Source organism: Oryza sativa, chromosome 2, assembly GCF_034140825.1.
Source record: "Oryza sativa Japonica Group chromosome 2, ASM3414082v1".
Classification (NCBI taxonomy): domain Eukaryota; kingdom Viridiplantae; phylum Streptophyta; class Magnoliopsida; order Poales; family Poaceae; genus Oryza; species Oryza sativa.
The window spans coordinates 36,011,857-36,025,175 of record NC_089036.1 but is presented as its reverse complement, the minus strand read 5'-3'; the positions used below and the strand labels follow the sequence as shown (position 1 = coordinate 36,025,175).

Here is a 13,319-nt window from a genome sequence, read left to right as displayed (position 1 = left end):
GGAGCTCTTCTCCCTTCAGTTATTAAGATTACGGCTTATAAGTCCATGGATACATAATCAGGATTAGGTCAGCAGGTGATCAGCAATCGGATTCCTTGCAAAGCATCCAATCCATCGGTGCCCGCATTGATCGAAACGAGTAATAACCATGAAGAACAAGGGTAGTCGCCGTATCCGCAACGTAAGCAGCTCCTCTCTTCTCCTGTCCTGCCCGTCAGTAACTTGCAAGTCACACATGCACCGATGACGGAGGGATTATTATTGGAGATGGCTTCTTCCTCTGATATAATTCACTTCCGGTCTTAGCTGCTTTGCCATTCAATTAATTTGGAATGGTTCTTTTTTTTTTGAGGGACTGGAACATTTCACTATTGTCTGAATCTGTACTCGACTTTGATAGTGTGTTCAGTTTGCTACCCCTACCAAATTTCCCCTTCTGTACCAGATTGAATCTGTATTCAGTTTCCATTGTCTGAATTTGGGAAAAATTAGAATGTAAACTTCCACTGTTATTTTTGTCGCTATTCTTTTTAGATAATATAATGGATTAAGAAACCCCAGAGAATGCATGATAACTCTATAAGCTCAAGCATGTTTGTAACCGTGTGTATGCAAGATCTGGGCTTGACCGTAGTGCAGACTGCAGAGTTATTTCATATCTATTTGATCAGAACAGGGAAAGCTCAGTATGTGTGCAAAATTTCAGCCGCACGGCACCAAGTGAAATTTACTATCTTTGCCGAATAATCGTTTCCAAAACAATACTATAATATTTAGGGTAATCGACGTTAAGTGTTGGTATCTTAACGCCAATGGACTTGTAAGATTTCTTGGAGTCTCTTTCAAATTCCAATCACGTTTGAGATATGTCGGAAGCTTTTGGGTCTCTTTTCAGTTTAGGGTTTAAGTCGGCGATCATCAACAAATCGAATTCCCCCGTGCGTGCCCGATCGAGTTGCCGGCCGGCCTCCATCATTCGAGCTCAGATCATCCCTGAAGAACAGAAAGCGTCGCCGCACGCGCAATGTACGCATGCATGCAATGCAAGCCTTCTTCTTCTTCTGCTACTACTATTTACTAATTTGATTTGATTAATCTAGCTTAATTTGATCTGCATGTAATGCAATGCGATGCAGACACCAAGTTTAGTCCCTGGAAAGGACAGGCTGAACGATTTGCCGGATGATGTCGTGCTCAACATCTTGGAGAGGCTGGACACCTCTGACGCCATGAAAACCTGCATCCTCTCCAAGAACATGAGGGCCACCCTCCCCGACATGCTGTCCCGGATCGCCGTCGACGTCGCCGCCTTCTCGCGGCCAAACCACCGCCGCCTCACCCTGCGCGAGGTGGTCCGGACGAACGGCGCCGTGGCCGACCTGACGGCCGCCGTCCTCGAATTCCGGCGGCCGGAGATCCCCGTCCACCACCTCGCCCTCCGCTTCTACCTCAGGTACTACGACTGCATCTCCATCGCCGGCACGGTGGCCCGCGCCATGGCCGCCCGGAAGCTCGCCGCCGGCGCCGCCGTCGAGTTCTCGATCCTGACGGAGAAGCGCTGCGGACGACCTCGTCTACTTCGCCGGCCAGTTCCACACCTTGTTCACCGCCTACCCGGCCGTCTTCGCCGGCCTCACCCGCCTCTGGTTCGGCGATTCAGACATCGCCGGCATCCTCCTCACCTGCAAAAACCTGCGGTTTCTTCGGCTGTTCAACTGCAAATCGGTGAGACGCAGCGTGCTGCAGGTAGAGCACAATCATCTCGTTGAGCTTGAGATATCACACGGCAATTTCGAGACGATCGAGCTCGTCCATGTACCCAAGCTCCAGACGATGAAATGTCAGGGCTGGATCTCTTATCGGGATCCACTGTTTTTTGGTTACACTCCATTGCTCCAAAGCTTGAGCCTCGTCGACACCGGCATGAGCTGGAAGAACAGTATCCGATTAAGTCACTTCCTTGCTAATGCCCCCTCACTGCATTAACTTAATCTCAATTTCCAGAGCGAAAAGGTACATGATCATTTGACTGCATGCCACACACTTAGTCATCAACTTAATCTCATTCTGAAATCTGAATCTTTGCAAGTTAATTTGCACGTACTCGTTGTGAACAACCTGTTGATTTGCAGATTTGGGTTGAGCCAGAAGGCTGGAAGAGGCTAGCCCCAGTGCTGGGCGAGCTACGACATGTCACTCTCGTCGACCTCCCTGAAGGCTGCGACATCGCTTGGACAATGTTCATCGTGGAAGCCGCACCGAGGCTGGAGAGTCTCTCCATCAGAGTGTGGGATCACTGCTGCAAGATGGAGAGGGACGAGACGACACGGCAGGAGAACGGCTACTGCGACAAATCGAACGTCGAATGGCAGCCATCGGTGGCTAACCTCGAGCACCGTAATCTGGCCAAGCTCACCATCGTCGGCTTCCAACCCGATGAACACTTCGTGGGATTCATCAGGCGCGTGATGGAATCCGCGGTTAATCTGGAGGAGATATCACTGTATGACAGGGTGGTGGGTAGGTGCTGTTCTTATTTGGATCCTAAGACTAAGAGCAAGGTTGTTCCGTCGAGATATCCGAGGACCATGAAGGAGCAGGTGTTGCTCAGGAAGGAAGATGACCAAGGGGTTATTATTGGGGATGGATTTGTCTCATGTAATTCACTTCAGGTCTTAGTAGTTAATTACTACAAATTAGAATTTGGTATCTAATTTGTTTATATCGAGGGGTTGGAACAAGTCACTAATAGTTGTGAACGATTTGTAGTCGACTTTGACAAGAGTGTTTAGTTTGATATCCCGTCAAAAATTAGCTCCAACTTAGTCCTTTCTTTTGTCGCAATAAAATTTCACATCCATCCATCCATTGTTCCAAAAAAAATTTTGTTGCAAAAATTCTTTCACTGTATAAACATCCATCCATTTTCTAAGAAGGCATTTTTATTGTCATCCTAGTATATCACATATCATCACGAAGCTGCTGTAATTTCAATACTGGGCCTACAATTCTGATAAGATTGGGCCGTCCTTCCCGAAGTCAAATCAAGGCCCAAAGGCCCCGTCAATATGGACCGTCCATTTCCACATCGGACGGCACCCATCTCATCTGTGTGGAGACTGGAGACGGGAGAGAGGAGTAGGTAGCAAACCCTCCTCTTCTTCTCTTCTCCTTCGTTGGGCGTGGGCGTCGCGAGAGGCGAGATGGCGGCGGCGACGTTGGCGGCGGCGAGCATGGGGGTGGTGACGGAGGTGCTGGGGAGCGACGTCGTCGACGAGGTCGACCAGCCCATCATCGACTACATCGCCAACGTCCTCGCCGACGAGGACTTCGACTTCGGCGCCCCCGACGGCCACGGCATCTTCGACGCGCTCGGCGACCTCCTCATCGACGCTCGGTGCGTCGCCGACGAGGAGCACTGCCTCGAGGTACCACGCGCCCGCCACCCTACGCCATCGCCGCCCGCTTGTTGATTTTTATTTTTTATTACTGTGCTGCAATCCCCCATCCACCGATCAGATCGTCGTCCGCCCAACAGTAGCCTAAATGTTTGTCTAATTGGGTAGAGCTTCGCTTGATCAGTGCTGTGATTGAGGTGGTATGGATGCTTATGTGGTTCATCGCCCGTTTGAGCAGAGCTTTAGATTTGCTTGTCATGTATCCCACAGTTTGTATGGCTACTTCTCATCTACTAAAATTCGCTATAGCTTGTTTCGATTTTTGTGCCTGTGTCATCCATTTAATAAGCACTTGACTCATCTTCTGTGGATTCCACATGCCTAGAGAACCTTCTTTAGCACTCACATTTTATGAATAATATTCAGTTGGCTTCCAAGGGCAACAACAATGTAGATCAATCACTGCTTATGTTCTGTAGTGGTCTGTTAGATCTATGTTACTCAACCTCTATTTGTTTCCATAATTTTTTTATTGGCCAGAAGAGAGCTGCAACAACTATCTTGAAAGACGAAACATTGAGAGGGAAAACAAGGAACTCCTGTATTCTGATTCTGATTTAGCAGGACCATGATGCATTTTCTTTTGTTTTCAATATAGGTCTGCAGTAAGATTTGTGAAAAATTTGGAAAGCATGGCCTGGTAAAACCTAAACAAGCTATGCGAAGCCTTGTCACTCCTTTACGTATGAACGAGGGAATGGACGATAAGGTTGCCCCCAAAAAGCAAGCTGATGTATTTGATGGACCCTTGCTTTCATCACGTGACAAAGCCAAGATTGAACGGAAGAAGAGAAAGGATGAGAGACAAAGAGAGGTAAGCTGTTCTCTATGTTGGCAATTGATCATTTTACACTACCAGAGGATGATGTGCTTGTCTTTGGTGAAGAAAAAAAGATTAGTGGTGGAAGTGTTTTTTTTTGTGACAAAAGTATATCTGCTGCTGGAGATGCTTTCCTTCCTGATGTTATCTTGTTGCACACTGTCCTTTTATTGGTGCAGGCTCAATACCAAACGCATGTTGCTGAAATGGAGGCACTTAGGGCTGGAATGCCTCCAGTATTTGTAAATCACAATAACTCTGGTGGGCCAGCTGTTAGGGATATCCATATGGAGAACTTCAGTGTTACTGTTGGTGGTCGTGATCTCATTCAAGATTGCACTGTAACACTTGCTTTTGGGAGGCACTATGGTGAGTTACAGCATAGGTTTCTTCTTGAGCTGTTGTTCACTTCGTAGCTGGCATGAATAACTTAGGAATGAAGAATGAAACATTTGTAATCGTATATGTCAAGTCACACATATCTCTGCAACACTTTTCCTTAATAGCGTGCCTAACTGTCTATGCTTTACCAAAAGCCAAAACTAAATTGCACAAATGCCAAACTTGTTAATTCTGTCTGTACTAGTCAGTGGTTCAGACCCTCGATGTGCTTTTTATCTTTGCACTTTTCATCACCTCTTGCCTTGAAAGTTTTCTGTATAAGTTCCAGGTTTTTTTTTTACCCCAATGATTTCGATAATTTCCATGCACACTTCAGGTCTTGTTGGAAGAAATGGTACAGGGAAAACCTCTTTTCTCAGAGCTATGGCGATGCATGCGATTGATGGGATTCCCAAGAACTGCCAGATATTGCATGTTGAGCAAGAGGTTGTGGGCGATGACACAACAGCTTTGCAGTGTGTTCTGAATGCTGATATTGAACGGGTTCAACTTTTGCAAGAAGAAGCTCATCTGGTTCAACGGCAGGTTGACAAATGCAGAATTAACATTTTAAGATATGTATGTCCTGTTATATTTAGCCATTCAGTTGCTTTGCTAATAGTTTGGCGATTCCGTGCAGAAAGATCTAGAGTATGAGGCTGAGTTTGAGCAGAGCGCGTCCAAAAGCAAGGATGGTCTTGACAAAGATGCTATCAGCAAGAGGCTTGAGGAGATATACAAACGCCTTGAGTTTATTGATGCTGATGCTGCAGAGGCTCGTGCAGCATCAATTCTGGCGGTCTGTTTCTGGGCATCCAATACCTGTTATTTTTTCTTGCTTGTACAATTTGTACTATGTAGGATTGTATCTTTTGTTTCACTTCCAATTTTCTCGTTGCAGTTACATTGGTTGCATACCTATCATTCATTTAGTTATCAATATACTTTCAACAACAAATAATCTTTATCCCAGGCTATCACGTTTTCTTGCTGGTTATTGCATGAAATTGAACATTTCATAACTCATATCCTGATTATTCCAGTAGAATATGCCCTTGCCAGAGTACGCACTTTATTATATGTTCTGATTGGTGGAACTCTTTCCAGGGTCTTAGTTTCACTCCTGAAATGCAACGTAAACGCACAAAACAGTTTTCTGGTGGATGGCGCATGAGAATTGCTCTAGCACGTGCTCTCTTCATTGAGCCTGATTTGTTGCTACTTGATGAGCCAACAGTAAGTTTAAAAACATGAATTTGTTTCATCTCTTTCTGGCCTATGCTAACAAGATATTATTTTGCAGAATCATCTTGATCTCCATGCTGTGTTATGGTTAGAAACATATCTCCTGAAATGGCCAAAGACATTCATTGTTGTATCACATGCTAGGGAGTTTCTTAATACGGTATGCAGTATGATGATTATGATCATGTCATATTATCATGAAGGAGCTAATTTTGACAGAGCGTCCTTAATTCATATGTAGTATATTTGCATGTGCATTTTTTTCCTTGTCATGTAAATCACTTAATGCTGATAGCAATAAATTCTTAGGTCGTCACCGACATTCTTCATCTGCATGGACAAAAGCTACATGCTTACAAAGGTGATTATGACACATTCGAGAGGACAAGGGAGGAGCACCTTAAGAACCAGCAGAAAGCTTTTGAAACAAATGAGAAGGCCAGATCCCACATGCAGGTTGGATCTGTTTCTACTTTCTAGCAAGTACCATAGCCTCAAAAATTCGTTGAGAGACCTAACTAAGCTCAGAAGAACTGTTTGTCTAGTCTAAGCTAAAATTCAAAAGCTTAATTGGGCTATCTGAAAACATTCAACTACTATGTGCAATTAAATCCTTATTGAAAAATCGAAGTGAAGTTTATTGGTCTTTCTTCTGTGTAGGCATTCATTGACAAGTTCCGTTACAATGCAAAGAGAGCATCACTTGTTCAATCAAGAATCAAGGTGACTTTGCTTGCTCACATCCCCCATCACTCCATTGAATTTCTGCAAATCCAAATATTACCTTTGCTATTGTTTCACTTAAGAGTCGTCCAGTGATAACTTTAGTCTGTGCCTTAATATTTATTTATCTGTATTCACTAAGGCATTGGAGCGAATGGAGCATGTTGATGCGGTCGTCAGTGATCCAGAGTATATCACCGCATCTTAAATCTGTTGTGTTTATTCTTTTATATGCAATCAGCTTAGATAGTTGCCTGAATAATTCTTTGCAGCTATAAATTCGAATTTCCAACACCAGATGACCGCCCTGGACCACCAATCATCAGCTTCAGGTTTCATTTCTGATATGTTTTCTTTCAATGTTTAACGAAATTTGTTCTCTTCCCATGTGCAACCATGGTTTCTTGTTCTCTGGCTTGCTACTATATTTGTAATTCTTTCTAGCTTTCTTATTAAGATCTAGCAGTTAGTACATTCTGAGGTATTTATGTTACGATCTGTTTGTGCAGTGACGCATCTTTTGGTTATCCTGGAGGCCCCACCTTATTTAAAAACTTGAATTTTGGTATTGACCTGGACAGCCGCATAGCAAGTATGTTGCTTTGCTTCACTCATCTTACTAACAAAGAATGATACCTAGTATTTCTGCACGATACATCTTTTTTTTGGTCTCATGTTTGATCTGTTATTTCAGTGGTTGGTCCAAATGGTATTGGCAAATCCACTATACTTAAACTAATATCTGGAGATCTTCAGCCAACTTCAGGGACAGTGTTCCGCTCTCCCAAGGTTCTTTTATCCTTCTGAAGCTACAGTCATGACATTTCACTACTTAGCATTACCGATATTACATTAATTCTGATTGGCATGATTGCATAGTTTCTACATGGAGCCATGGAGGTTCACAATAGTTTTATAATGAGATTCTGGAGTGTACATTCTCCTGTCTGTATCAATGTCATTACTGAATTAAACAGAGAACTCTGAACCTGGACCTTTATATTTGAATGTATTTTGCCTCTTACCTGTATAGTTTGACCACTTTGCTAGTGATAATTTTGTTATAATATAACCTTTTATTGCCAGAGTTTCATCTGCTACATCTTATCTGCGGTTTGTTGATTTATTTATTGCTGCGGCTGTTATTTGCAGGTTCGCATGGCTGTATTCAATCAACACCATGTTGATGGGCTTGATTTAACAGTGAACCCCCTTTTGTACATGATGAGATGCTACCCTGTAAGTTCAAGCATCATTTTTATCTTTCCTTTACATCCAGCAACAATTGCTAGGTTGCACCATGAAGTTCACAGTGTATGGATCACCAAACATACAGTCTGTTTGTCATTTAACGTTGATCTAAGTATAAAAAATGTATTATATGCTCTTTGCAGGGTGTACCTGAACAGAAACTGAGGGCACACTTGGGTTCTTTCGGTGTTACAGGAAATCTTGCCCTCCAACCAATGTACACTTTATCAGGTAATGAGAGCGTTTTGATAGATGTCTTAAGCATATTAAAGGCTGCATATGGCCTTTCCCAGTTTCATGAGAAATTGAGAACTATCCTCTTGCCCAATGATTCATCTGCTCGTAGAATCTTAAATTTGTCAGTCCTGATTAGAGCCTTTCCAATCCCAGGTGGTCAGAAAAGTAGGGTTGCCTTTGCAAAGATCACCTTCAAGAAGCCACACATTATTCTTCTCGATGAGCCTTCTAACCATCTTGTAAGTAAATCACCCTGTTTTTTTTTATATGTTCTTTTAGGTGGATATCTTTTTTCCCCTCTTTGTAAGGGAGTTTCAGTAGCGATGATTTACACGCGAGGATAGGGAAACAACTTAACATGTTTGTTTGTGTGTGTTGCAGGATCTGGATGCTGTGGAGGCGCTGATCCAGGGTTTACTCGTTTTCCAGGGAGGAGTGCTAATGGTAAAACTAAGATCGTTCATTTTGGTGTAAAAGCTGATGACTTGGCATCATTCTAATTACAAGCTATATGGGTGACTTGTTATCTTTTACAGGTGAGTCACGACGAGCACCTGATAACGGGGAGCGTGGATGAGCTTTGGGTGGTGTCGGAAGGCAGGGTGTCGCCTTTCGCAGGCACGTTCAAGGACTACAAGAAGATGCTCAAGTCTTAATCTAGAGCCAGTGATGATATATATACAGAGACAGCGAGTCTACAAAGAAAGACACCAACATATATATCTGTATCGTGCAGCACCGATGTAACATTTACCGGCCTGAGGCCAAATCATCATTTATGTTTATTTCATGTGGATTTACTGAGAAGTTGTGGTTGTGCTTGTTGCCTTGGGAAGTTGGGAATGGGTGTCTACCCATGGTGGGGGTGACCGTGACAAAGGAAAGGCCACAGGTATCCAGAGATGCAGCCAAAAGCGAACATAGAAATTGATTAACCGTAGGATTGCAATCGTATGGTTAATTTCTCCGACGAAGCCATTTTGTGTGGATGTGAAAACAGCTTGGAAGATTATCCTTTTTGTTTCAGAGAAAATGGAAAAAAAATATTATACATGTACTACTACTGGTCGGATGGAGGAGGTCAAAATCCCCAAGGCAACCCATGAAGTACATCTATGGGCTTGGTGGGCCGATGGGCCTGCTCGCCTTGTGTCCGCTTTCTCCGTTGGCGTGTTTGGCTGAGTCGTGCTTTGCTCGTTCTCCCCTTCGCTTCAAATTCCCCTTTGACTAAACTAGACTCACCCACCGACGACGACGACGAAACCCTAGCCTTGCGGATCGATCGGCGGCGGCGGCCATGGAGAGCTGGGCAAGCTGGGTGGGCGCCAGCGTCACCTCCGCCTTCTTCGCCTCCCTCGAGCGCTGCTCCTGCATCAACCTCTCCACCGACGACGACGACGACCTCGCCGACGCCCACGAATCCAAGGACCGCCCCCTCGTGCTCTCCGACGCCAACGCCCACGCCCACACCGACGCCCATCCCGATCCCCCCGCCGCCGCCGCCGACGCCGACAAGCACAAGGACGACAAGCTCCCGCCCGTATGACTACGCTACTGTTACTTGAGACGCCGCCTGCTAGTATGTGTCTTGGTCTTCTCCATGTCTTCCAATTCCATCTGCTAGTGAATGCTATCTTTAGCCATTGTGACAAACCAAACAATAAACCATCTGTCTTTCCTATCGTGATTTCTGCCTCCGGCTGTGAATATCCGTGTGCCTTTTGTACTGGATTGCGTTATATCTAATCAATCAAATCATCGTATCTATTATTACTTGCTGCTATCTTGTGATTATGAACATGAAATCACCCGTATCCATCAGCTTCTTCTGTCTATTTGTTTAGTATGCAATATATATATTCATCACTTGCGGTTTTATGATTGTGAAATGAACAAGCCGAGGAGCAATATTACTTGTGTAATTCCATTCGCACGATGGATCCCCTGTTTAACCAAATCTTTCGGGTTAATTTGTTCATATAAATATAAAATATGGTCATCTGGTGATTATATATTGTGCCTTCCTTGTGCTATATAAGAAATATAACAAAGAAATTGTTGTGATGTGTTGCAGTTCACAATTGCATATGACCAAGTACATTTTGCTCACTTGCAAATTTAATTCTGTCTATTGCCTGATCATGCTATTGCAGGAAGGCATATGGATTGTTCTCCGTTTCAGTAAATTTTGTTTTTGCACTAATTTCCTCAAGACTTTACTTAGTCACAAAATTCATCTATTTTGCACATTTGTCACAAAATTCATCTATTTTGCACATTTCTGGACCTGTCTGTAGACATGTACTCCAAGTCCTTTCGATAACCATGTGTATTATGGTTGCTTGATTTTTTTTTCCTGGGTTCAATCTTCGATAGACATGATGAATAACTTATTGAAGTGCTGAAGGAATTTAGGTCCATTTCATGTCTTTTCCATGTCTTCCCCAAAATGCTTATTTGGATAAGCTTGTCAGTCTCTTTTTGTTGGCTGATGCCTGTAGATGAGTGTGGACGTTTCTGACAATGAGTGCTTATCACTGAATGTTGATTCCCAAGCAATTATTTTTGCCATGAAATCTCATAACAACTGTGCATGACTGAAAGAAATGAGTACATCACTACTGGATTTTTCCAGAGTTTTGGACAGTGATGAAGGGAACAAGCTGACCATGACTCATGGGAAACCAGAATCTTTTGTTGCTGAAACTGAGCTGAGACGCTGATGAAACCAGTAGATCAGAATCAGCTGTTTCTTTTTTTTTTCAAAAAAAAAACATGAATACTGTCAGAATCATTTGTGACTGGAAACTATGATGTCTGAATTGCTGGTGACATAGGTGGTGCCATGCTGTTAAATGTTAATCACTGGTTCCCTCTTGTGTTTGGGAGCAGACAACGCGTTGTTGCGTTGAGATGAGAGGCGCCTGTCGGCCTGTGCCTGAAGTCTGAACCGTGCAATGCCCTTCAATGTGAAGTTATGTCACTGTCGTCATGTTCTTCTGCTCTCTTTTATTGGATGAGCTGTACGCCTGCCCTCACACCTCACCTGGCTCTGATATATGCCTGCTGCTAATCGTCGTACATTTCGTACTGCTAGTACTGTGATAGAATTGATTGTTATTAAGGTTTTTAATTGTCCTGGTTGCCTACGCGTTGGGGTGATCATTAGTCCGCGTTTCAGACTTGCATTTGTAGGTAAATTGCAATATATTGCCTTGAGATGTTTGCCTCTTGCTGTCGTAATCGTTCTTGACGATCTGTTTACATGTTGCTGAATGGAATTCTTTCTTCGTTTCGTTCATAAGAAAGGAATGCAATACTTAGATCTTGTTCGATTTATCTGAAGTATCTGGAGAATCAGAATGTGCGTTTGGTTATGCAGAGGCAGTAGCTCGTTCTGTGCGATGAACATGCTATATTCGTTGGTCTACTGATGCCTGCAAAATCTCAAAGCGTAGGAAGACTGTTTTGTAATGGCGAATCCTACCAGATTCTACCTTCCGTAAAAAAGGAGTTCATTTTCTACACAAATCTATACATGCACTTATTTAAATTTGTGTGCAAAAGTGTACTCTTTTACAGGTAGAAGTAGTATCCATTTCGGATCTCGAACTTGCTTTGGCCTTGTTTAGATCCCAAAAAATTTTGGCCAAAAACGTCACATCAAATATTTGGACGCATGTATAGGGCATTAAATGTGGAAAAAAAACCAATTGCACAGTTTGTATGTAAATTGCGAGACGAATCTTTTAAGCCTAATTACACCATGATTTGACAATATGATGCTACAGTAAACATTTGCTAATGACGAAATAATTAGGCTTAATAAATTCGTCTCGCAGTTTACAGTTGGAATCTGTAATTTGTTTTATTATTAGTCTACGTTTAAGGCTGTGTTTGCATATGTAGGTTGGAAACTCATTCCCTCCGTACGGAAAACGGAGCTGTCCATTAACGTGTGATTAATTAAGTATTAGCTAAGTTTTTTTTAAAAAAAATAGATTAATTTAATTCTTTTAAGTAATTTTCGTATAGAAACAATTTGCAAAAAACACACCGTTTAACAGTTTGAAAATCATGTGCGCAGAAAACGAGGAAGAAGGGTCGGAAAAACTAGATGTTGAATAAAACTGGATGTCGAACACAGGCTAATACTTCAAATATGTGTCCGTATACTTTAAAAACTTTACACAAAAAACTAAACACACCTTTGACTAAATATGACTACTACAATCTACATGTCTACAACTGCAGCAGGAGTACAAACACTTGGAGTAGTGATGGCTATGCTTCGCCATCGCCGATTATCGATGACCAAGCACTGACATCCACGTGAACGAAATCACTAAACAAATGCAGCTACGTACCTAATCTCCTGTCTCTTCAGCGAGTCCTCCGGGAATTGCTGACCAACTGCACCAGCTACTATACATGCCACCATTTCCTCCTCTAAAATCCCTTATCCAATTCAAACATGGCCAAAACTTAACCATCCAGAGGGAGAAGAGAGATATAGATGGAAAATGTGTGCTTGAAAAATTTCCAGATTTTCTCATGTTAGCCATACAAACATGCACGAGCTTAATTAACGAGTGTTCAGACTGAAACTGATCTCTGTCACAAGTTTGCTTTTAGCTGGTGATGGAAGACCTTCAACCACCACAAGATAATGCACACATCCAACCGAGATACATTACACCTTGCTTGAGACTAGCTTGACAGCACAAGCAACCCAAACAAACAGTCATCTTCACATCAGTCAGCCTTCAAATTTCAATTTATGCTACAGCACAATCCATCTTATGCATCTTCATATTTCTATACACAAAGGCTAACATTGCAAAAGAGAGGTACATCACTTGTACTACTGAACATCTCTATTCGTTGTGTGATAAAATACTATGAAATATCTAGTTAATTAAGCAGACGGACTTAAAGGTAACCAATGATGGCTGCACCATTCACCTGTATTGGAGAAGCTGATGATCACGGCAGATTGCAGTGCATGAGTTCATCAGTTGTGGAGAGGGTTTGGTCCCTGAGGAACCATTCTTCTTGAGACAGCATACTTCTGGCCACAGATGCTACCGGCGCCGGCGACGACGCCTGCTTCTTTCTCTTGAGAAGGAGCCATGGTTGGAGCAAGCTCATGGCTTCTGAAACCACTGACAGCTTCTTCTCTGAATGCTCTCCTTGAACCAAGG

The 13,319-nt window shown here is 43.0% G+C and overlaps 3 protein-coding genes across 3 annotated transcripts; all 3 read left to right on the top strand.

Moving 5' to 3' along the window:
* The first annotated feature begins 1,130 nt into the window (after positions 1-1,130).
* LOC136355303 (uncharacterized) lies at positions 1,131-2,714 on the top strand. Its single transcript, XM_066307693.1, has 3 exons — positions 1,131-1,572; positions 1,661-1,746; positions 2,133-2,714. Exons 1-3 carry the CDS (start codon positions 1,131-1,133, stop codon positions 2,712-2,714), a joined length of 1,110 nt encoding a protein of 369 aa, XP_066163790.1.
* Positions 2,715-3,178: 464 nt separating this feature from the next.
* On the top strand, positions 3,179-8,922 carry LOC9266599 (ABC transporter F family member 3). The gene is made up of 18 exons (XM_015770600.3): positions 3,179-3,428; positions 4,057-4,272; positions 4,458-4,647; positions 4,997-5,205; positions 5,300-5,458; positions 5,767-5,895; positions 5,963-6,064; positions 6,214-6,360; positions 6,565-6,627; positions 6,770-6,816; positions 6,900-6,959; positions 7,137-7,219; positions 7,322-7,416; positions 7,780-7,866; positions 8,022-8,109; positions 8,269-8,354; positions 8,497-8,559; positions 8,652-8,922. Exons 1-18 carry the CDS (start codon positions 3,204-3,206, stop codon positions 8,769-8,771), a joined length of 2,169 nt encoding a protein of 722 aa, XP_015626086.1. The 5' UTR covers positions 3,179-3,203; the 3' UTR covers positions 8,772-8,922.
* Positions 8,923-9,323: 401 nt separating this feature from the next.
* LOC4331216 (uncharacterized) lies at positions 9,324-9,888 on the top strand. Its single transcript, XM_015770601.3, has one exon. It carries the CDS (start codon positions 9,413-9,415, stop codon positions 9,659-9,661), a length of 249 nt encoding a protein of 82 aa, XP_015626087.1. The 5' UTR covers positions 9,324-9,412; the 3' UTR covers positions 9,662-9,888.
* The last annotated feature ends 3,431 nt before the right edge of the window (positions 9,889-13,319 follow it).